Source organism: Leopardus geoffroyi, chromosome B2 (assembly GCF_018350155.1).
Source record: "Leopardus geoffroyi isolate Oge1 chromosome B2, O.geoffroyi_Oge1_pat1.0, whole genome shotgun sequence".
Lineage (NCBI taxonomy): Eukaryota > Metazoa > Chordata > Mammalia > Carnivora > Felidae > Leopardus > Leopardus geoffroyi.
The window spans coordinates 31,382,520-31,405,707 of NC_059332.1; the positions used below are offsets into that span (position 1 = coordinate 31,382,520).

General features: G+C 36.5%; 1 protein-coding gene and 1 non-coding gene across 2 annotated transcripts in view; one reads left to right on the forward strand and one right to left on the reverse strand.

The window, feature by feature from the left end:
• TSBP1 (testis expressed basic protein 1) overlaps positions 1-23,188 on the reverse strand; it is a 72,500-nt gene that overhangs the window by 19,842 nt on the left and 29,470 nt on the right. Inside the window, exons 13-25 of the mRNA XM_045500904.1 lie at positions 23,029-23,049; positions 22,416-22,436; positions 21,746-21,766; positions 19,098-19,118; positions 18,556-18,576; positions 16,383-16,403; positions 15,500-15,514; positions 14,852-14,875; positions 14,370-14,393; positions 14,043-14,069; positions 13,561-13,581; positions 12,958-13,113; positions 6,189-6,209 (exon numbers count right to left, since the gene is read on the reverse strand). Of these exons, the coding sequence (XP_045356860.1) occupies positions 6,189-6,209; positions 12,958-13,113; positions 13,561-13,581; positions 14,043-14,069; positions 14,370-14,393; positions 14,852-14,875; positions 15,500-15,514; positions 16,383-16,403; positions 18,556-18,576; positions 19,098-19,118; positions 21,746-21,766; positions 22,416-22,436; positions 23,029-23,049 (414 nt within the window). The remainder of the gene's footprint in view (positions 1-6,188; positions 6,210-12,957; positions 13,114-13,560; positions 13,582-14,042; positions 14,070-14,369; positions 14,394-14,851; positions 14,876-15,499; positions 15,515-16,382; positions 16,404-18,555; positions 18,577-19,097; positions 19,119-21,745; positions 21,767-22,415; positions 22,437-23,028; positions 23,050-23,188) is intronic.
• On the forward strand, positions 20,966-21,074 carry LOC123610014. Its single transcript, XR_006718052.1, has one exon. It is a non-coding gene; the product is annotated as a U6 spliceosomal RNA (small nuclear RNA).

The window sequence follows — 23,188 nt, forward strand, 5'->3', positions numbered from 1 at the left end:
AACCGTACACGGGGCTTGTACTCACAAACCATGATATCATGCCCTGAGCCAAAATCAAGAGTCAGACACTTAACCTACTGAGCCATCCAGGTGCCCCAAATTGCCTTTACTTTTAATTAATCATTAGCAATTTTGTCTAGAGTTGCACAATTAAAATTTATAAAATAGGGGACGCATAATGGTCTTGCTTAGATGATGTATGGTGACACTATTTATGAAATCGTTAAGGTACTTTTTTGCCAGGTACTGATATGTGTGTGTATCTCTTATGTTCATGTTACTTGGTTACATCTAATATTAGCACAAAGTAATTTTTTAAAAAAAAAGCATAACATTGTGAGAAACAGAAACCCCAAGATTATGTTTATCAGGGATAAAAGTATGTATTTAAACTCAAGGATCTGGGGTTGCCATGGAACAAATCCAGCTTGCTACCTGTTTTTGTATGTCTTATGGGTTAAGGATGGATCTACATTTTAAAATTTTTTTTTTTTTTCCCAACGTTTATTTATTTTTGGGACAGAGAGAGACAGAGCATGAACGGGGGAGGGGCAGAGAGAGAGGGAGACACAGAATTGGAAACAGGCTCCAGGCTCTGAGCCATCAGCCCAGAGCCCGACACGGGGCTCGAACTCACGGACCGCGAGATCGTGACCTGGCTGAAGTCGGACGCCCAACCGACTGCGCCACCCAGGCGCCCCAAGGATCTACATTTTTAAATGGTTGCAAAAATAAGAATGGTATTTTGTGACATGAGAAAATTATATGAAATCCAAGTTTCATTGTCTACAAAGAATGTTCTATTGTGACACATCCATGTTGTTTCTTTCACATGTTGTCTGTGACTACTTATGTGCTATGGCAGCAGAGTTGAGTAGTTACGACAGAAACTTTATGGCTTGTAAGGCTTAAAATATTTATTATCTGTCCCTCTACAGAAAAGTTCGCCCACCTTTGCCCTAAAAGAAACTAAAGTATTAGAAATAGATTAGGAACTTACTCCGAGGTACTTACGGCATTTCTGAAAGTCGAAACAAGAAGGTATGTTAATGGTAGTGTTTTTGGATTAGAAACACACTTCTGTATTCCCATTTCCCTAATTCTTTGTTCTAAGTACCTTTCAAGACTCCTAGCAGGATACAGTGCTTTAGTAGGACAGCAGATCCCTCAGTATGATGTAAGAACCTGCTACTACTCACTACCTTTATGACTCTCACTGTGATCCAAGTTACTTTCATCTCTCTGATTGCTTTGATTTCACCCTCGCCTTCCAGTGAGTCCCAATATAGCAGCCACAGGGATCCTTTTAAGATTCATGTCACCCCTCTGCTTATGATTCACTTACAACTTTCCATCTTTCTTGATTCACAGTCAAAGCCATTACAGCACCTCTCAGAAGAAAATACTGGAAGATCTGTCCCCTATAACTCACTAATAGCTTATCTTCATGGTATTATTTTATTCTGTACCAGCCACCCTTGCTTTCTTGCTATCCCTCAAATAGTCTAAAAACATTCCTACTCCAGACTGGTTTACTCCTTGTCCTCTCTGCCTAAATTATTCTCCACCCAGATATCCACATGGCTGATCCTCTCACTTCTTTCATGTTCTATATAGTAGTTTTATCAATTGCTGAGAATGGGGTATTGAATTTCCCAGCTATGACTGAGTTTTTTCTCTTTCTCTTTTCAGTTCTATTAGTTTTTTCTTCCATATATTTTGAAGCTGTCTTGTTTTGTGCATACACATTTGGGATTTCTAGGTCTTCTTGTTGGATTTTTAAAAATCATTATGTAATATCCCTTCTTGTTTCTGGTAAATTTTTACTCTGAGGTCTACTTTATGTGATATTAATATAGCTACTCTTGCTTTTAAAAAAATTAATGCTTCCATTGTATACATTTTCTGTCATTTTCTCTTTATTGTAAAATTTGGAGTTTCTTACAGATAGCATATATATAGCTGGGTCATTTTTAAATTTTGATTTATTTTATTAAATTTTAAAATTTTATTTATTTTACTTATTTTTAGAAGTTTTAGTGTAATGTAAGTGCCTTAATCCCCAAGTGCCCTCCTTAATCTCCATTACCTATATAACCAGTGCCCCCACCCACTTCTCCTCTGGTAACCATCAGTTTGTTCTCTATAGTTAAGAATCTATTTTGGGGGCACCTGGGTAGCTCAGTCGGTTGAGCATCTGACTTCAGCTCAGGTCATGATCTCACGGTTTGTGAGTTCCAGCCCCACGTTGGGCTCATTAGCTGTTAGCCTGTCAGTGCAGAGCTTCCTTTGGATCTTCTGTCCCCCTCTCTCTCTCTGCCCCTGCCCTGCTTGCGCTCTCTCAAACATAAGTAAATATTTTTTTAAAAAAGAATCTGTTTCTTGGTTTGCCTCTGTCTCTTTTTTTTGTCCCTTTGCTCATTTGTTTTGTTTCTTAAATTCTGCATATCAGTGAAATCATATGGTATTTGTCTTTCTGTGACTTATTTCATTTAGCATAATACACTAGCTCCATCCATGTCCTTGCAAATAGCAAGATTTCATTCTTTTTTATGGTTGAGTAATATTCCAGTGTGTGTGTGTGTGTGTGTGTGTGTGTGTGTGTGTGTGTGTAAACATACATATCTTCTTTATGCATTCATTCATCAATTGATGGTTACTTGGGCTGTTTCCATAATTATAGTGTTGCTATAAACATAGAGGTGCATATATCCACTTGAATTAGTGTCTCTGTATCCTTTGAATAAATACCCAGTAGTGTGATTGCTGGATTGTAGGGTAGTTCTGTTTTTAACTGTTTTTAATTTAAAGTTAATTTTTAACTTTAACATACAGTTTTCCAGAGTGGCTGCACCAGTTTGCATTCCCACCAACAGTGCAAGAGGGTTTCCCTTTCTCCACATCTGTGCCAACATCTATTGTTTCTTGTGTTGTTGATTTAGCCATTCTGACAGGTGTGAGGTGATACCTCATTGTGATTTTGATTTGCATTCCCCTGACGATGAGTGATGTTGACCATCTTTTCATGTGTCTGTTGGCCATCTGTATGTCTTTGGAAAAATGTCTATGTCTTCTGTCCATTTTTTAATTGGATTATTCATTTTTTTGAGGGTTGAGTTGGGTCAGTTTTTTAAATCTGCTCTGATAATTTTTTAAAAGCGATTACTTTTTTAGAACACTTTTAGGTTAACAGCAATATTAAGAGGGTGGTATAGAGATTTCCTATATGCCCCCTGCCCGCATGCAATTGCACAGCCTCCCCATTATTGTCTCCCACTAGAGTGGTACATTTGTCACAATTAATCAACCTATATTGACACATAGTGATCATTCAAACTCCATAGTTTACATTATGGTTTACTCTTGGTATTGTACATTCTGTGTGTTTGCATGAATATATAGTAACATGTATACATTATTATAATATCATACAGAGTATTGTTACCACCCTGAAAATAATCTGTGCTCTGCCTCTTTATCCATCCTTATTCCTCTACTCCACCTGGCAACCACTGATCTTTTTATTGTCCTAGTAGTGTTGCCTTTTCAGAATGTCATGTAATTGGAATCATATAGTATGTAGCTTTTTCAGATTGGCTTCTTTTACCTGGTAATATGCATTTAAGTTTTTGCTGTGTCTTTTATACTTGATAGCTCTTTTCTTTTTAGCACTGAATAACATTCCATTTTCCAGATGTACCACAGTTTATTTATCCATGTACCTACTGAAGGACCTTTTGGTGCTTCCAAGTTTCTACCAATTATGAATAAAGTTGATGTCAATATCTGTGTGTAGGTTTCATGTGGTTATAGGTTTTCAGCTTCTTTGGGTAAATACCAAGAAGCATGGTTGCTGGATTGTTTGGTAACAGAAGTTTGTAAATTTTTTTTAAATTGTATTTTTGTAAATTGTATCAGCATACAGTGCTATTACAGAAACATTGATTGTATTCCCTATGCTGTACCTTTTATCTCTGTGACTTATTCATTTCATAACTGGAAGACTATATCTCAAATACCCCTTTCACCCATTTTTTTCATCCCCCAGCCCCACTTCTCTCTAGCAACCATCAGTTTGTTCTCTGTATTTATAGGCCTGATTCTGCTTTTGTTTGTTTATTCATTTGTTCTCTTTTTTTAGAATCTCCATATAAGTGAAATAATATGGTATTTGTCTTCTTTGACTTACTTGACATTGTTATTTTTTAAAATTATGTACTCAACATAGTATCTTCTAGGTTTAACCGTGGTGTTGCACATGGCATGATCACATCCTTTTTGTGGCTGTATGATATTCTCTCTGTATATCACCTTTTTCTTGTTCATTTGTCTATTGATCATCACTTAGGTTGCTTCTGTATCTTGACTGTTGTAAATGATTCTGCGATAAACATAGGGGTGCATATACCTTTTCAAGTTAATGTTTTGTTTCCTTTGGGTAGATTATTGGATCACATGATATTTCTTTTAATTTTTTGAGGAACCTCCATACTGTTTTTCACGGTTCAAAACAATTTACAATAGTGCAGCAGGATTTCTTTTTTTCCACATCCTCAACACTTGTTATTTCTTGTGGTTTTGATTTTAGCCATTCTGACAAGTGTAAGGTGATATCTCATTGTGGTTTTGATTTGTTTCTCTGATAATTAGTGGCATTGAACATCTTTTCATGTATCTGTTGGCCATCTGTATCTCTTCTTTAGAAAAATATTTAGTTAATCCTCTGCCCATTTTTAAATTAGATTGTCTTCAGAAGTTCTTAATTTTATTGAGTAACAGCTTATCAATTATTTCTTTCGTGAGTCATGCTTTTGGTATTATATATAAAAAGCCATTACCATACCCAAAGTTATCTGGCTTTTCTCTGATGTTATTTTCTAGGAGTGTTATAGTTTTAAGTTTTACATTTAGGTCTGTGATCCATTTTGAGGTAATTTTTGTGAAGAGTGTAAGGTATGGGAGAAGATATTTGTTTTCTTTAAGTGGATGTCCAGTTGTCCTAACATCATTTGTTGAAAAGAATATCTTTGCTCCATAGTATTGCCTTTGCTTCTTTGTCAAAGTTAACTATATTTATGTGGGACTGTTTCTGAGATGCCTGTTCTGTTCCACTGTTGTCTGTTGTCTATGTGTTCAACAGTACCACACTATCTGGATTACTGTAGCTTTATCAGGTAAATCTTGAGGGAGAGTAGTATCAGTCCTCCAACTTTGTTCTCCTTCAACATTGTATTGGCTGTTCTGCATCTTTGGATTTTTCACATAAATTTTACAATCAGTTTGCCAATATCCAAAAAATATCTTGCTGGGATTTTGATGGCATTGCACTGAATCTATAGATTAAGTTGTGAAGAATTGATATCTTGACAGTATTGAGTCTTCCTATTCATTCATGAACATGGAATAGCTATTTATTTGGTTTTTCTTTGGTTCTATTTATAAGAGTTTTGTTAGTCTTTGTTTTTTAATTGGTACATTTAGACCAATAGGTTTGTGTTTTTTTTTTATGGAAACACAAATTTTTGTAGTTTGCCTGAATGGTATGAATGGCAAGTCCCAAAAGATTCTTTCAAGGAGAAGTCAGAAAAGGCTTTCGAAGTACTGCTCTTTACCCCTTTTCTCTGAACAGCAGTGGTGGTTCAGATTTAGGTACTTTATGAAGAAGACAAAGAAAAAGCCTTTCTTTTTGTGTTCAACTCTATTCTAGTTCGTGTTTTCTTTGTTTCCATGTGCAGTCTGTCCCTCCTAAAACTCTCACTTACATTCATTATCTTCTCATTATATGTTTTCCATTTTTTATCTTTTGGATTTTGTTTTGTGACCATAAAGTTTCAGATTGAAATATAAATTTCTTAGTGTGCTATTTCCATGGTCTATCCTGTGATCTGACCCCAACATATTTTATGAACATTGTTTCCCTTTGTTCCTCTTCTGTAACTTAATAGTGTAACCAGCCGAACAACTTTTTTTCTTTGTTCTTGCCCTTCTCTGGGACTTTGTTATACCACCCATTACCCCCAAATAATTTGTAAATTAAAGGAATATTAGAAAGTATGGAGGAGAAGAGATGGAATATAATCTAACTCTCCAGGTTCAGAGTGGCCAGGTGTCAAAAGTATCAGTGCGAATAAAGCAACCCAGATGTTACAGAGGACCAGAGGAAACGGAGAAAGACAATTGGAACTTACCAGCTGATACTGGACCAATTACTAAAAAATAAAATAAAATATATTATTAGTTTTTAAATTTATGTTCAGTTCCTATTGAAAATCTACTTGGAATATTGGAAAAGGACTATTGGGAAACATTAAATCTTATATAAATATGCTATCCCTTATTAATTCAATATTAGCTACACTTTAATAATGTAAATAGGTAGAATTTTTTCGAAGACCTGTTTGGTGGATTATATGAGTAAAACTTAGTTTTTTTAATGAAAAATTTTTTTAAACACTCTTAACCATGCCAAGGGTCACAGCCTTGAAGGAGACTGGTTACCAGTTAAAGGTTACTAAAGTTCCTTCTTCATCTTCTTCACTGTATTTCAACATTTTATCTCCCTTGCAAACCTCTATCACCATGTCAGCTTTCATTGTATTCCTTTTTGCAGTATAGAAAGATTATTTTAACTATCAATTTAAAAACTTTTCTCACGATCATTTATCTCTGTTTTTTTTTCTTTCTGATAATCTCTAGAGTTAAATCCAGATTCTAAATCCATTTTAAGAGGTAGCATGAGTCATAAATTCAGCAATGTTATAGGATATAAAAATCAATATGTAAAAATCTGTTGCATTTCTATTCACCAATAATGAGGCAGCAGAAAAAGAAATCAAGGAATCAATCCCATTTGCAATTGCACCAAAATAATAAGATACCTAGAAATAAACCTAACAAGAGAGGTAAAATCAGATCTGTACTCTGAAAACTATAGAACGCTTATGAAAGAAATTGAAGACAAAGAAATGGAAAAACATTCCATGCTCATGGATTGGAAGAACAAACATTGTTAAAATGTCTATATCACCCAAAGCAACCTACACATTTAATGCAATCCCTAACAAAAACCATCAGCAGTTTTTGCAGAGCTAGAACAAACAATCCAAAAATTTATGGAATCCAAACACAAGTTATTAGGATAGGTTGATATTGATAACAAAATTTACATTGACATTAATCTTACTGATACTGTTTCCAGACGGGAATTTCTAGAATGAAAAAGGGAAAGCAAACTCTAGCCTTTCACATGAGTTATCTTAGTCTCTCTTTTCCAGTAACATAGTCATTTTGAAAGAGTGGCAAGGAACTGACTGGTTTTCCTTTTATCATCCAGTTTCTTTGGGAAATTGAATACCACAGAGCTGGAAAAGCCTTATTTTCTATATATTTTTGCTTTCATTTTCATTCTACTCCCTTCTTTCATTTGCTTACTCTGAGTTTTCCCACTTTTCTCTGTCATTTATGCCTTATATTTAGTTGAAAATGTATTTTGTTGAAAAGTAGAGTCAATCCGAAGAGATTTTCATCTCACTCTTAATTATTTCTTTTTATCAGTTTCATTTTCCAGATATTATTCAGTAATTCAAGAGACAAAACGTTGGTTGAGGTGTAAGCAAAGATCAGTGCACAGGAGCAGCTCCAGCCAGTCAGAAATGAGGATAAATCCTACTTTTCCTGCCTCCCTCCTCAGGCCATAGTTTATGATCTCTGTTATGTCCTTATCATGAGTGTTAAGCATGTAAAGTCTTGCTTTAGGTAGGACATTTTAGCTTACTAGGAAAAAAAATCAACATGATTGATTTTTCCACCAATCTGTGGTTTGTGTTTTGTGAAAAATGATAAATATTCCAGTAGAATTCTGAGGAGAGGGTGTGAGAAATAGAAATGTCAATCTTTCTTTTGAAATGGAAACAGCTACGTTTAGGAAAAATACCCACAGTGAGTGCATAACAGAAATATCAAACAGAAAGGGAGTTTCTTAGAATTGCAGTGTCTTAAAGTGGATACAGAGAACATGGCTGTCATTGATACTGTCCAATGGGTGAAGACAGAAATATACTCTCTTTTATTACCAAAGCATTATTTGTCAGATGCAAGAGCTCCATTTTTAGAAGTGGAGAGAAATGAACTACTTTTTCTTTATATTCTCCTCAACTTCACTGAATAAGAAGCATGTCAGGAATGTTTAAATTCATATGCAAACTCCAGGAGGGCAGTTATTCTCTTCTCTTCTCCCTGCTGTATTCCCAGTGCCTGGCACAGGGTAGGCCCTCAATAAATATATATATATATATATATATTTGAATGAGTAAGATCTCAATTTAACTTTGCCAACTCAGTTTTATTTCTGTCATTAAATTTTCCACCAAAAGCATTTAAAGACTCTAGTAGTGAAAGTAGTAACAACTAGCATATGTCTTTTAGTTCACTATTCTACCTTCTACTTGGCTGAATTCTTACGGAGCCTCTGTATTGAATTCTTCAGTTCAATTTTTTCTTCAGCTCCAAGTTGTTTTTTTAAAAATGGTTTCTATTACTTTGTTGAATTTCTCACTTTGTTTATGCATTGTTTTCTTATTTTCAGTAGTTGTCTATTCTATAGTCCACTGAATTTCTTTAAGATGGTTATTCTGAATGTTTTGTCAAATAGTACATAGATTGTCATTTCTTTAGGGTCAGTTATTGGATTTTTATTAGTTTCCTTTGATGGAGTCATATTTTCTTGATTAATGATTGTTGTGGCCTTGTTTTGGTGTCTATGTATTTGAGGGAGTAGGCACCACTTCCAGTCTTTACAGAATGGATTTGGCAGCAAAACTCCACCATTCAGGCCATTATGAGATTCTGGGTAGGCCTGCTTGTGATGCCATGAGCAGACTTGCTGCTAGAGTTTTCGGGAAAGCAGATCTGGTTCATGGGTCAGCAGATAGGTAAGCCTGTTTTTGGGTGCATGGAGACCAGCCTGGTACCTGGGTCTGTGGGAGCAAGCCTGGGCCTGGTCCTTGAATGTGATGAAGGGACTGTGACCTGGGTCAACATGGGCAGATCTAGATCCTGTGTCCATAGCTACCAATCAGGCATTGGTAACCATTGAGTTATGCCTAGCGTCTTAGTCCATGGATGTTGGTCCAGTACAGGAATGGGCTTGGAGCCTGGTTTCATGCGACTGGGTGTGGCAGCTGGGGTTGAAGGGAAATGGCCCAGTGATAAGGCTGTCCTGGAGTCTCAGGCCACAGGAGCTCACCAGTGCTGGGGTGTGTGTGGAGTCTGATTCATGGGAGTTTATCAGGAGCTTGATGCCATAGGAGTTCATTAGTGTGTGCCAGAGTGAGCTGAGGACCTGAGGACTCTCCTCCCATAGGTGTCTCCCTCTCTGCTGGGCTACCTGTGCATGAAAGAGAGGTGATGTGAATAATGTGAATCTGTCTCTCCTTCCTTCCTCAGTGGGTCTTATTTCTGTACTTTACCCAGGTGCTGTAGTCCCTCATCTGGAATCTTCTTGAAGGTATTCTCATGTGTGGATAATTGTTCACATTGCTGTTTCTGGAGAGACAAGTGCTAGAAATTTCATTGCTGCCATTTTGCTGATGTCACTCTCCTTTACCCCCACTGGTTAGTATACCCCCACTGATTAGTTTATTCTTATGCTAAGACCAGATGCATTCAATCACTATAGTGTTTTAAATGACTTGATAATCAAATGAAATACCTAGGGTGAGCCTTCCCTCTTGGGAACTTCATGTTTATAAATATGTTATTTATTCTTGGATTGTTTTTCTCTTTTATATGAATTATAGAATGGATTTGTCAAGATCCACAAAAAATCCTGTTGGTGATTTTATTTGAATTTATTGAATTACAAATTAGTTGGGGGGAGAATTAACATTTATATGTTGTTGAATTTCCCTGTCTTTGAAAATAGTTTATCTGTTTTCAGGTCTTATATTATGTCTTTTAAAGGTATTGTCAAAAGCTAGAGGCAAAGTGAATGCCTAGAAATATCTTTCTCTTCTTTCTTTCTTTCAAGTTGCAATGCTTGGAGGGAGACTTGATTCAGAAGAACTGCTCACATAATAAAAGATACAGCAGGAATATAAGGGGAATAATCTACAAAGTTATAGTCAGCTTTCTCATTGTTATCATTAACAAATAAATGAATTCTGCATTATAATTATATATTGACAAAGGTCACTACCCATCTATATGTATTGACATTGTTAAAGTCAGCACTAAAATTATTTCCGTTAGGGAGGCAGCAGTATAGAGCAAATGGGCTTAAAGTTTTATTTTAGGTCCTTGTGCTAAACTGAGCTATTTAAGAGTAGACAAGACCAGTTGGATGGATGGCCTCTCTTCTGTCCCTCCCTTTTTTCCTTCTTCCTTACTTCCTTCTTCTTTCCCTTCCCCTACTTTTCTTACCTCCCCATATTTCTCTCTCAGTTTATCTCAGGATATAAAATTTTTTCATCTTGTGTAATGTCAAGTGCTCAGGCAAAATGACTGACCTGGCTAGGTTAAAAAACAAGGGGTTCAATTTGCTTTCTCAATATTTGTCATGCTCTCTCTATAAGACAACACATTTTTTAGAAGTTTATTCTTAGGAGATTTATATTTTGCTTCTTTAGTGAATGGTATAATTTTGTTTTTAAATTCTGTTTTCTAAATTGCTATTGCTGGCATAAACAATGTTTTAAGTTTTGTTTGCTGTTTTGTTATGTAGCAACTTTGCTGACTTCATATTAAGTATTAGTAGTTTGTTCATTTTTTGTAGTTTTTACGCAGATAATCATAATCTGAAAATAATGATGAATTTCTCCCTTCTCTTTGTGTCTTTATATCTTTAGCCTTTATTTTATTGCACAGGCTGGTATAAATTGGTAGTAGTCATCTTGTTATTGATTTTGACTTGAGTGGCAATGCTTCTAAAATTTTATTTCTTAGAATTCTTTTTGTTATATATTTATTTATTTTGAGAGAGAAAGAGCAGGAATGGGGCAGAGAGATAGGGAGAGAGAGAATCCCAAGCTGACAGCACAGAGCCTGACATGGGGCTTGATCCAACAAACCGGGAGATCATGACCTGAGCCAAAATCAAGAGTCAGATGCTTAACCAACTGAGCCACCTAAGCATCCCTTGTTTTTTAGACTTCTTAAGAATGATAAAGGAATAGATCTCCTTAATTAGATTAAAGAAGTTCTTATCTATTCCCTTTTAAGAAAGTTTTTATTTCTTCCAAAAAGAATTCTGGTTAGGATTCTGTGTTGAATTTTATGCAATAATTTTTCTTTATTTTTATAAATGATCATACCTTTTCTTTTTTATCCATGAATTTAGTGAATTTATTGATAAATTTTCTATAATTTCTATCATAGTTATGAGGCATTAAAAATAAATTCTGTATCACTGTGTTTATGATCGGTGTAACATTGCACTGTTTATTTAGGAAATTTGTATCTGTGTTTCTAAGTAAAATATGTCTATGCATTTTTTTTCTTACAATCTTTGCCTTGCTTTGAAATTAAGGAATAACAACATCATAAAATGAGTTGAAGTGAGTTTCATTTCTTTTGTATTCTTTGGAACAGTTCCAAATATAGGAATGATTTGTTCCTTGAAAATTTGTTCCTTGAAAGTCCTTCCCTGTAAAACTATCTTGTCTGGGGCTTTTTAGGTGAAAGTTTTTTTGACTCACTGTTCATTTTATTTTCTAATTATGGATAATTTGGGGGTTTTATATTTCTTTGAGTCAGTTTTGGTAATTCATGTATTTTTTTAATTGGTAATTTTGTTTTTAATGTATTCCCATAGAGTTTTTTAGTGTATTCTTTTATGATTAAAAAAATTTTACTGTGTATGTAGGTAAGTTCCTTTTTTATTCCTACATTTGTGTTTTTCCTTTTTTTCCTGTTTAAATTTTCTCAACAAAATGCCAAGAACTTAATGTTAGTTTCTCCTTAAAATGTTTTCCTATTCAGTTTCTGCCCCCTTGGAAATCATTCTACCCCATAGGACCTCTTTTTATGCGTAAGCTCTGCTGTGTACTTTTAATAATAAAAATACATAGCAGCCAAGACCAAGACAGCCAGAAAGAAGGCACTATCCTTTAGTGCCTTTGTTCTACCTGTTTTCCCTCTCCCGATCCCTTGGGTTTTGGATTTTAAAACTCTTTCCTTCTACCCTTTCTGGTGCCTCCGCTGAAAAAAGACACTAAATTATTTCAGTTTAGCTTCTGGATTATAATTTCTGGCTGCAAAACCAATAATCCCTTCTGCTGAACTCAAGTGTTCACAGTTGTAGGGTCTGTTCTCAAACATGGACATCTGAGGTTTCCAAGCTCATCCTTGGGTCTGCGTCATTGACTCCATGGACTCAGTATTTTCATCTGTCAGTGAGACTGTTTAGCTGGTCATCTTCCTTGCTCAGGACTCAGAAAGAATGTGTAGAATGTCTATGTTAACAGTTCCAAATGTGTCCTGACATTATTGAAAAATTTCAAATGCTCTAGATATGTGTTCTTGTGTGGAGAAACTGGCTGGAGCTGAGCGGCAGCCATCCTCTTTAGACTGTACATGATCTTTCCACTATTCCCAGGTGGTGTACTTCACCTATTCATTTTCATTATCTGCCTGGGCTCTGTTGGCATCTGAATATTAGTCTTGACAGGAACTTGGGGTTTTAATATTAATGTGACTTAATTCCAGTCTGAGGAACCCCAAGGGATATTGGTATTATATGAAAATCATTTGTAACATAGATATGAAGACCAGATTTGAATTATAGAATGTAGGACATAGTGTTAAAGGCGACTTCTATGTTAAATACCACCTTGTTGTCAGTACTTGATCTGGTTTAAATATTGAGTCACTGTTGGTATCGGTTTCCTGGGAAGTTGAGTTAATAACTGAAGTAATGGGAGCTCCTACAGTTATGAATCGAAAAGATTGTCTTGCAGTTCTAATTGGGAGGCCTGTGGGTAATGTGAAAGCAAAAAGTATGGAAACAAAATCTCAATCCTTGGTGCACTTTAAAAATATAATATCTGTGCTCAGAAAAGGTCTCATATTTGACAGGCTGAGAAGTAAAGAACTTACTTGAGGTTCTTTGTGAAATCACTAAAAAAAAGCAAAAAAAAATCCATTAATTTTTCTTAAATAGAGAAAACATAGTATTATCTAATATATTCCACTGGTGTCTCTGAGGGGAGGACTTGGGTAGACATACGAGAAAGCATACTTTGAGGGAACACTCAAAAATCTCTCTCCATTTAAAAATCCTTTTGGACTTCCTGTCTCAAACGTTTTGCCTACCTCTGCTATTTTTTTCAGGGTTTTTAATATTTTTCAGGTTTTTGTTGTTGTCAACCAATGCTACTTTACTCCTTTTCTTTTAATCAGTATTTTCTTAAATTATCTATACTATAGGGGGAAGCTGGGTAATAGCTTTTTACCCAGAATGCAAGAGCAGTGAGAAACTCAAATCACTTTAACAGAACAAAGTTCCTTAGACTTTGAAGAAGACCGCACAGAGAACTATAGTAGAGAAACAAATATAATACTTACTTATTGGTGCCAAGGGCAAACCTTAAACAACAAATTAGATATCAGTGAATAATTGTTTGAAAGGAACAAGTATCTTTCTAGGGAAGCATATTTGTGTGGTGAAGAAGTTTGGTAGTCACACAGCTCTTGGTTCAAACTGTTGTTCAGTGAGCGTGTTCTTAGGCAAGTATGTGGCTTCAGTTTCTTAGCCATTACAAAGAGATCAATTGATTTACCCCAAGGATTGAATGGGATATCATGCAGTAGTTAAAGCACCTATGTAGTTCTTATCACTGAGGAGATGCAAAGTAAACATATGCTTGATATTAAGTAAATGTAAGTTTACTTCACAGGATAAGCGGAAAGCAAAGGAAGATGAGAACTATGAGTCTCAGGTGGCTGCACAGGGATGAGAAATGAGTAGGGTAATTACAGGTTCATAGGCCTCATAAAGAACAACAACAACAACAACAAAAAACAGTAAAAGAACAGACTGAACTTACCACTGTGCACTGAAGGTGGTGGACCAGCTGAAAGACAGAGAAGTATCTTTACAAGCCTTTTCTCTCTCACTGTTTTTTTCCTCTCTGTGTAGAGAGTTCTTGTTCACTAGGTCATTATAACAATAGGGACAATGCACCCTTTGGTCTTCATTTACTTTTAATATAAATCAGCAGGATTTGAACTTTCCAAAAAGCATTAATAACCATGGGATTTGGCGATGGGAAGGCAAGTAGTTTAGGAAGTATGTACCCATGTCCAGAAATGCCAACATTGTCAGAGAAAGAAGTTATAGGACCCCACAGTGGAGGAAACATGGAAAGACTTACTGAGGGCAGGTGGAACTGCTCCCTCTGGAAAACAGAACAGAGAAAATTGTTACCTCCTTTTCTTTTTTTCCTCATTCAGTTTTTCAATTTGTCAAGTCCCTTATAACATGTCATTTTTAACTTCTGGGAAATGTTCCCCTCTGATCTTTATTTTGTATGTAAATCATAAAATTTTCATTTCCAAATGAAAAACTGTTCTTCTTACATCATTTTTTCCTTTTCTGTAGATCGCCTCTCATTGATGGTCTTTGTAATGAAGCAAAACTTTTTTTCTTTCCTCTTTATATTTATATAAATCAGTAGTGTTAGAACTTTCTAGTACATCATTAATAACCCAGAGGGACTTTGACAATGAGAGAAGCAAGGGGCCAAGAGTTACCTCAAGCCCTTCGCATACCATCATGTCCAGATAAAGAGGTCTTGGACCTCACTAGAAACCAATTGAACCCTGTGACAGAATTAAATGAAAACACAAGACTTACTGTTTGTGTGAGGAGTTGATTCCACTGAAAAATAAGCAGAAGGATTTCTTATTGCACCCTCCTCATTTACTGTCCTATTCATTTTTTTCTAGTGATGTAGAAATTGGTAAATTTTCTAGTGATGTAACTGCTTGAAAAGGTTTTCTGATCAGGCGTATCTGAACTTTCCAGAAAACTTAAAATCAGCTGGTGGAATTCTGGTTAATGGAGAAGCAAAAGCTAAGAAAATGAGTTTAAAGTTCCTATACTTGAACTCAAGTTTTAATATATATCACTGGACTTTGATAAGTGCACAGCAAAGAAACAAATATACAACTTACTAACTGCTTGAATAGGTGACCCAGCTGGTAAACAGAAGTATTATCTGTATCTTTGTTTTCCCTGTTCATTTTTTTCTCCTTCTATATAGAGAGGGTCCCTGACAGTCTTTAGAGCCATGGAGAAACTTTTTTCTCTGTTCTTTAATTGTTATGTGACTCAGTGAACATTTTAGAAACTTATTAATAACCTAGTGGAATTCTGAGTAATGGAAAAATAGGGGTCAAGGAAATAGGAGCTTTAAACTATTGCGATCCCAATGTGGATGGACACATTTTTGTTCAAGTAGGTCTATTAGACACTGCTGGAGGTAATTGAAAGGAGACTTACAAGAAGATTCTGTAGCTGAAAAACAAAGAGAGAAGTTAGTGAGGAAAGGCTGCTGAAATTAGTTTTCTGCTAGTTTTCTGAGAGGGAATATCAGAAATGCTCACGGAGGGAGCATCAAACCCTTATAGGTATTGCAGTGCACAGTGCTGGGGAACACAGCTGCCATCATGCCTTGTGGAATTCTGCCTCCTGCTTAGTCTGAGAGGCTTCAGGAAAGGGAGATGATTTTTCTCTTCCCCTTTGCAGTGACTGGTAACTGCTTAAACTCCTACAGGGGACTGGTAATTTAAACTGCTGTTTTTACTTTTCTTCTCCCTATTTCTGCTATCCTGTGTAAACTTTCACATATCCACACACTCGTACAAATGTCCTCCCTCCTTTGTTGACAAGTCATAATAAACTTCAGATATTTTCATCCGATTTTTTTATTTATACATATATATATTATTCACAGTAGTTTGGGTTATTGAGTGGGGTTTGTATTCCCCTTCTTTTTTTTTTAATTTTTTTTACCGTTTATTTATTTTTGAGGCAGAGAGAGACAGAGCATGAACGGGGGAGGGTCAGAGAGAGAGGAAGACACAGAATCTGAAACAGGATCCAGGCTCTGAGCCATCAGCACAGAGCCTGACGCGGGGCTTGAACTCATGAACCGCGAGATCATGACCTGAGCCGAAGTCGGATGCTTAACCGACTGAGCCACCCAAGCGCCCCTGTATTCCCCTTAATTCATTCATTCCTTGGGTGGGGGTGCAGCTAGGTAGTGGAATAAGCAAATGATGGAGAAACGTGAAAGTCTTTACCTACGAGACAGAAGTAAAGGATTGCAGACCCTGTAGGAAGCCAAAGGAAACTATTCTATAGGAGCAGGTATGGAACTTACTGGTCATTTCTGAAGTTTCCACTGGTGGAAAAATGGAAGGGAAAGAAAAGAGAGAAATTAGTGTGTGTAGAACTAAGTGAACTCAGTTCTCCTATGATGGGCTTAAAAAGGGTAACTGTAGAGAGGATGCAGGGAGCTGTAAAACCTGCCTGTTAGCTCATTGTGATGTCTGGACCTAAGCTCCCACCTCTGTGCTTTGCATCCTCAGGCTTCCTTCTGCTGGTCTGGGGCAGGAGAGTGGCTGTGCTCCTTCCATTCCATTCCTTTCTGGGGTGGTAAATGCTTGAACTTTCTAGGGGTTCATAATGTCTTAAATTTGTACTTCTGTGCACTTTTGTCATTTTCATTTCCATTTATCTCTTTTTCCTACCTAACTGTTTAGTTGATCTGAAAAGTTTTCTTCCCACTCCTTTCTTTTTTTACTACTCCCATCTGAAGCACTCATTTTTGTTCATTAAAAAAAATAATTAGTGCATTTTTCATTTTCTCCAAATGACCTGTAATTTAAGGGAAAGCTAGGAATGAATAAATGTAGAAGTATAATTTTCATTTATATATTACTCTTTGTTTTAAGTGTTTATACATAGGGGAGAGGGAATTATGCAGGAAAGAAAAGGGAAAGGGAATCCATGTACCCATATAGATTCTCAGGCACATGGTAGTTATTTGGGGACTTTGGGCCAAATGAAACCCTTCCTTTAGCCTCAGTGAGGTCCTCTGAGGTGAGCTGGCTTATGGTTTCTCCCTTATAAGAATTATGAGAACTTTTTAAAAAATTTTTTTTAACATTTATTCATTTTTTGCGAGACAGAGAGAGACAGAGCATGAATGGCAAAGGGCAGAGAGAAAGGGAGATACAGAATCCGAAGCAGGCTCCAGGCTCCGAACTGACAGCATAGAGCCTGACACGGGGCTTGAACTCACAGACTGTGAAATCATGACCTGAGCCCAAGTCAGACGCTTAACTGACTGAGCCACCCAGGTGCCCCTTTGAGAACTTCTAAGGCTGTAAGTCTTGGTGATAATTAAGAGTACTGAGAAAGGAAACCCTGATTTAGGAGAATAGTTGATGGGTTATGTTCATTTATAACAGGAAGGTATTTAGAACCAGTGTTTAGAACAGGCAGCATCCAGTTTTAGTGGTCATAGTGTGGTTGTGTGGGAGACTGCCTGCCCTCTCCATGTTTTGAGTTCCTTTCCTTAAGGAGTCTTATAGGACTGTAAACTCCATGTCGCAAGAGATCAGCCAAATCTTTCTCTTTTTTATCATGACTTTGTCTCCAGGCCTCAGCTCAGTTTCCGATACAAGAGCTCACCTAGTTGAAGGAATGTCTGAGTACATCTGACTTGCCTTCTGATAATGCTGTTTAGCTTACACTCTGGAATGTTATCACTTAATTTCCAGACTCAGAATTCCCAATGAACCAAAGTTTGTTTTGATATTCTAGAATTTGACACTGTTTTTGCCCTGGCTAGTCACAATATGAGTTTACCTTTCACTGTCTTTCACTTATGGTTTGTGAATACCTGACACATCTGCCAGTTCCTGTAGTTGGCAGCCCACCTCCTGTCATATCCTGTTCCCTGAAGCTGTGTGTGTGTGTGTGTGTGTGTGTGTGTGTGTGTTGGGTATTTGGGGCAAGTGGACAGGATAGGACATGAGGAAAATGGCAGTGAGAGAGAAGGTTGGAGAACTCAGGGTACGTTGGATCCTTAGTAGTATTCCCTGGTACACCTTTCGTAGGAAACGAGGAGGAAATCTGATCAGACCTCAGTTTATTTAAATTTGTTTTTTCCGTCTTTTACATTTGTTTTTAAAATTTGCTTTCCTTTTTTCATTTTCTTTATATTATCTCTGTTGTGTTTGATAGGCCCTTTATGAACTACAAAGCACTTCAGAAGTGGAAAGCTACCCTTATTCTTTCTCTTACTTTAGAAAATTCTGTATTGTTATGGAAGCCATTCTGACCATTACTGGGGAAATGTTCTTACTTTTTTCTTTAAAAAAATAACCCTGGAGAATTCTCAGCAAGTGGAAACTGGGATGCATGGAAACATTCCTAAAAACACACTATCCTTATGGTAATGGTTACATTTGGGACTGGAGATAGGCCCTCTATACACTGTAGAAGATCAGAGTACACCAGAGGAAAAAGATAGATAATGGACTTACCATTGGGCCCAGTATATTGCACTAAAAATAGAAACAAACATAAATTACTGTGGTTGTTGAACATGATAAACACACATACTATTGATGTTTTCCAAAAGGGACAGTTAAATAATGTCCCAGAATTACTAAATCCCAGTCTTCAGGATTAAATATTTTTATTGGACTATATCCTCTCCATAAAAATCAGATCTTATTCTAGGAGACTTGTAACCCTGTTTTAGTTGGAAGGAGAACCACTTCATTCTTGCCCTTGACTACTACAGGTGTTTGAAGTAAAATCTTTATTGTATTCCTTTCTTTCTGCTTTTCCCCATCTTTTTTCTCTCATGTCACTTTTTTTTCACTCTCTTGGCTATCCTTCTTTTGTCTTCTTTCTCATTTCTTATATCCTCCCCCAGATTCTCTCTATTGCACCTTTGCTTTGGAATATTCTTCTGATGATTATAGACAAGCTACTATAATCATTACTAGAAAAATGTTATGCTATCTGTTATGAATTTGAGTGATATATATGAATTGTTATATATAAATAGGCAAATTACCAATAGGTCCTGGAGTTTGCACTAAAAAGAGATCCAAATTGACATATTAGTATGGGTGTTTGAAGAATAAATTTTTAATTTTATTCTAGGGATGGGGCTTTGGGAGGTAGAGTAAGGGAGAGGAAGTGATAACAGAATTAGAACATTAGGGAGAACTAAACCGGTGATGATAACTATACAACAAAAGAGGTATTTAGCCTATATTGCCTGAGATGAGGGTCTCTCTAGAATCCTTGTCAACCTAGGAGAGGTTCAAGACATTAAAGTTTGAAACTTTACACTTTTCTTTCTTGTCAGTAACAGAAGATACTACTTTTTAAGTGGACTGCGCCATACTTGTACTAAAATATTTCTGACCAACTAATATGCTCTAGGGTAGGTGTGAAGGTGGATAGCTTTCAGCTTATTGACTATCGCTTTGATTAGCTTGAGTGTCTCTGGGCAAAGAAAGGGTCAACAACACCTTCAGTTTTTAATGAGAATTTGGCCTTCGGTTGATTTTCCAGCTCTGATTACACCTATTGTCTTACTTGTAACATTCCTTTTCTTTAAGAATGATCTTTGGTTGGTAAACTGCTTGTGAACTGAGAGAACTATAAATACCTGTTAGAAGGCCATATCTTTGGGCTTCCCTGAGTGTAGTGACCATGTATTTGGGCATGTGCCTTATAGGATCCCTGCAGTTTATATATGTGGAGTTTTTACAGGATATTTTAGCTCCTGGGGCTTCTAAGTCAGGGCAGCTCCTGTACATAACTATGGACAGCCGAAGAGAATAGTTGCTGGGTGGCTCTGTAGACCCCTGCATAGACAGCTTCGAGGACTACTGCCACAAAAGAGGGATGGCTGATGCTGCCTTGGTGGCAAGCTGTGCTTCCTGCCTTAAGTTCTGCTGAGTAGCCTGGTGCCAGGTGAGGACTGGGATCATCTTGTGAGTCTGCATGGTTTACTGCAGGATTAAATATTTTTTCTAAATAGACCACCCGTCTTCCCAGTGGGTGTTTCATTGTCTTTCTCCTCCATAGCTTCATGGCACTCATGATGGGAAATATCTCCGTTCTGACCCATAAACCCCTAAACCTTTAATTTGGATATATTTTTTTTCTATGTGAAAAAGCTAGAAGGTGTCTTACCAGTTATGGATATCCTGGGCTATGAGTTGTAGACAAGCTAGAAATTTAGGTTATTTTGCAAAAATAATTTGTTGGCTTTGACTGTATCTATAAAAAAATTGCCCTTGATCCTGGAATAAAACTCCTAGGACACCTGCCTTTGGTATAAGCCACTAAAATCTTTGGAGAGAAAATCATTTCAAATTTTATTTGTTTCTTCAGTTTTCCTATATTTTCTTGCTTATTTTTTTAGTTTGTGAGTCCTTGTAGCTTTCCTTTTCTTTATTTATATTTACTCTTCTCCTGCCTCCAACTCACTTAATCTTTCTTCTTCTAGTATTCTTCCTACTTTTGTTCTTTTCAAATTTCTTTTGATTTTTGTCTTTTTAACATCTTCATTGTCTGTGTGTTACTTTTGTTGCATTTTCTCTCACTTCCTCTCCCCATAAGTCTTTGTGTCCCTGGTTTCTAATATCAGAAGTTCATGGTTTCTCTTGCTAATAACCTATTAGAGAACTCAAAATAGTAGTGGAAACAACTCAGCTAAGAGTCAGCACAACTTCAGTCCTAACTTCATTATTAATTGTCCTCCTCCCCTTATTTGGAAGTAAACAAATTTTTATGGGAAACAATTTTTCCATCTCTAAAGATGGATATAACATCTGCTTTACCTACCACCATTGAAATGTTGGTAGGCCCAACAAAATACTGCATGTGAGGGGTAGAAAAACTGTAAGCCATTATAGGAATCACAAAGTGCTCACTTCAGCAGCACATATACAAAAATTGGAGTGATACAGAGAAGATTAGCATGGCCCCTATGCAAGGATGACTCACAAATTCCTGAAGGAATCATGCAAAGAATGACCAGGTACCTATACAGGACTTATATTCATTCTGTCAGGTGAATGTGGGGAACCTCAAATCATATTTCTTTACTTTTCTAATTTCAAAAATTCCTAATTTTTATTAGGAATATTGTAATCCAGTGTGTGAAGATATAACTATTTGCTCTTAGTTTAAAAATATGTAATTATGAACGACTATATCTTGGAACCTGTTATTTATAATGTTTCTATGGAAAAATGCAATAGGGTAAGTTGCTAAAAATTGGTGACAATAAACCCATGTGTCCTGGAGAGAACTTTTCAGAGCAATTAGAAATAAAAAGAACTTAAGATTTGCGTTATTTTGAACATAATCTAGTAACAAATTATTTGCAGGAAAAGCAAGAAGTTTAGGTACTGTGTTCTATATCTTTATTACAGGTTGGTAGTAAAGCTAGATTATAGAACTTAGAAAAGACCATTCCTAGGGGGTTATTTTTTGATATTGTATTTCAGCTTCATAGTTAATATCTTTTTATTGAAGAACCTGGTTGAATCTAACCTCTGGGAATTCTGAGTGGGATAATGAGACAGTGGAAACACTTGATCCTGGGGTTTGTGAGCACGAGTCATTGAAATAGAAACTGACTGACATTCTAAACATTGTAAAAGACCAAAAGGCATTGTAATTGAGGTTTAGGTGACTTACCAATGGTTTTTTGAGACAGCTCTAAAAAATAAATAAACAAAAAGAGAGAATAAATTAGTAGGTGCTCTTGGGCTCTGGAGGCCATAGTTCTCATTTATATGCTTTTCCTGGTAAGAATCTGTACCACTAAATTTGGGCTCAGCTGCAGTGGGGTAGTAGGGAAGTTGAGGTGTTTTTTTTTGTTGTTGTTTGTTTTTTTGCTAAGATGCTAAGACAATCTAATATATATAAGGGCCTCTTTACCTAATGCATCCACTGAGAGGGTAAGTAGCAAAGGTACTAAGTAGGGGACCCCACTTTGGCCCATTTAAACCCCTGTAGATGGTTGGAAAAATCCTTCTGTGTTTAAACTTAATTTTCTTCCTCTCTCCTATTATTTCACTTCTTTTCATTTCACTCTGTTTTTAAAAATCCCTTGCTGATGTTGATAAGCCACTGGAAACCTTTAAGGGTTCATCCTCCACTTTACAGTTTGTGTTTAGTGGTGGAGTGTACATTCACATGATTATTAATGACTTAATGGAAATGCTAGGTAGAAGAAAACAAAAAAGGCCAAGAAAATGTGGACCCACAAACCCCTGAAATCCCAACATGGGATTCAAGGAAAGGTCCCTAAGATACTGCAGGAAATTAAAATTATTTACAGTGAAGAATCAGACAGTAAACTTACTGATAGGTCCTGTACCGCCAGCTGAGAAACAGAGAGGGAGAAAATCAGTATGCTTCATCACTGTGAAGGAAATAGCCATTCCCCAAAACTTACTCTAGAGGGAGTGTCATAAGTTGAAACCCTAGGAACATATGGGGTTGTTTGCCTGGCAATCTTTGAATAAACTCCCTGTTGTACAATATAAGGGATTTATTAGAATAGACCACCCCCTCCACCAGCCTTGTTTTCAGTGATGTTTGAAACCTTTAGAGGATTGGGATAGACTCATTCCATACTAATTTATAATGTCTCCTTTAAAAATTTTCCTCTCTCTCTCTCTCTCTCTCTCTCTCTTTCTCATTTCATTAGGGGCTTACTGTTACTTGAAAAGTGAACCTTCACTACTGCCAGGGCATTATGGCTGCTATTAAGAGGGTCCTTTTCTCTTTTCTTATGTTAGCCCGTGGGCTTTGCAGTCTGTCTATTTCATGCATAGCTTCTTTGAAATCTGTGTAATAGGAATGCTAGGGAAGTTGAGAAACATGGTATCAAGAAAACAGGGTAGGTCAACACTTAAGACCTTGAGGGTAAGAAGTGAAAGGAACCAAAGTGGAGAAACAAATTCGATACTTACGAATTGGTGCTGTGAATTGCACTAAAATACAAAGAAGAGGAAAATCAGTGTGGTTTGACATTATTAGAATGCTCATGCCACCAATATTCTTTTTTAAAGAACCCCTGAAGCAACTCAGAGGGAGAATTACTACTGCAGATAGGTAGGTAATTTTAGCAAA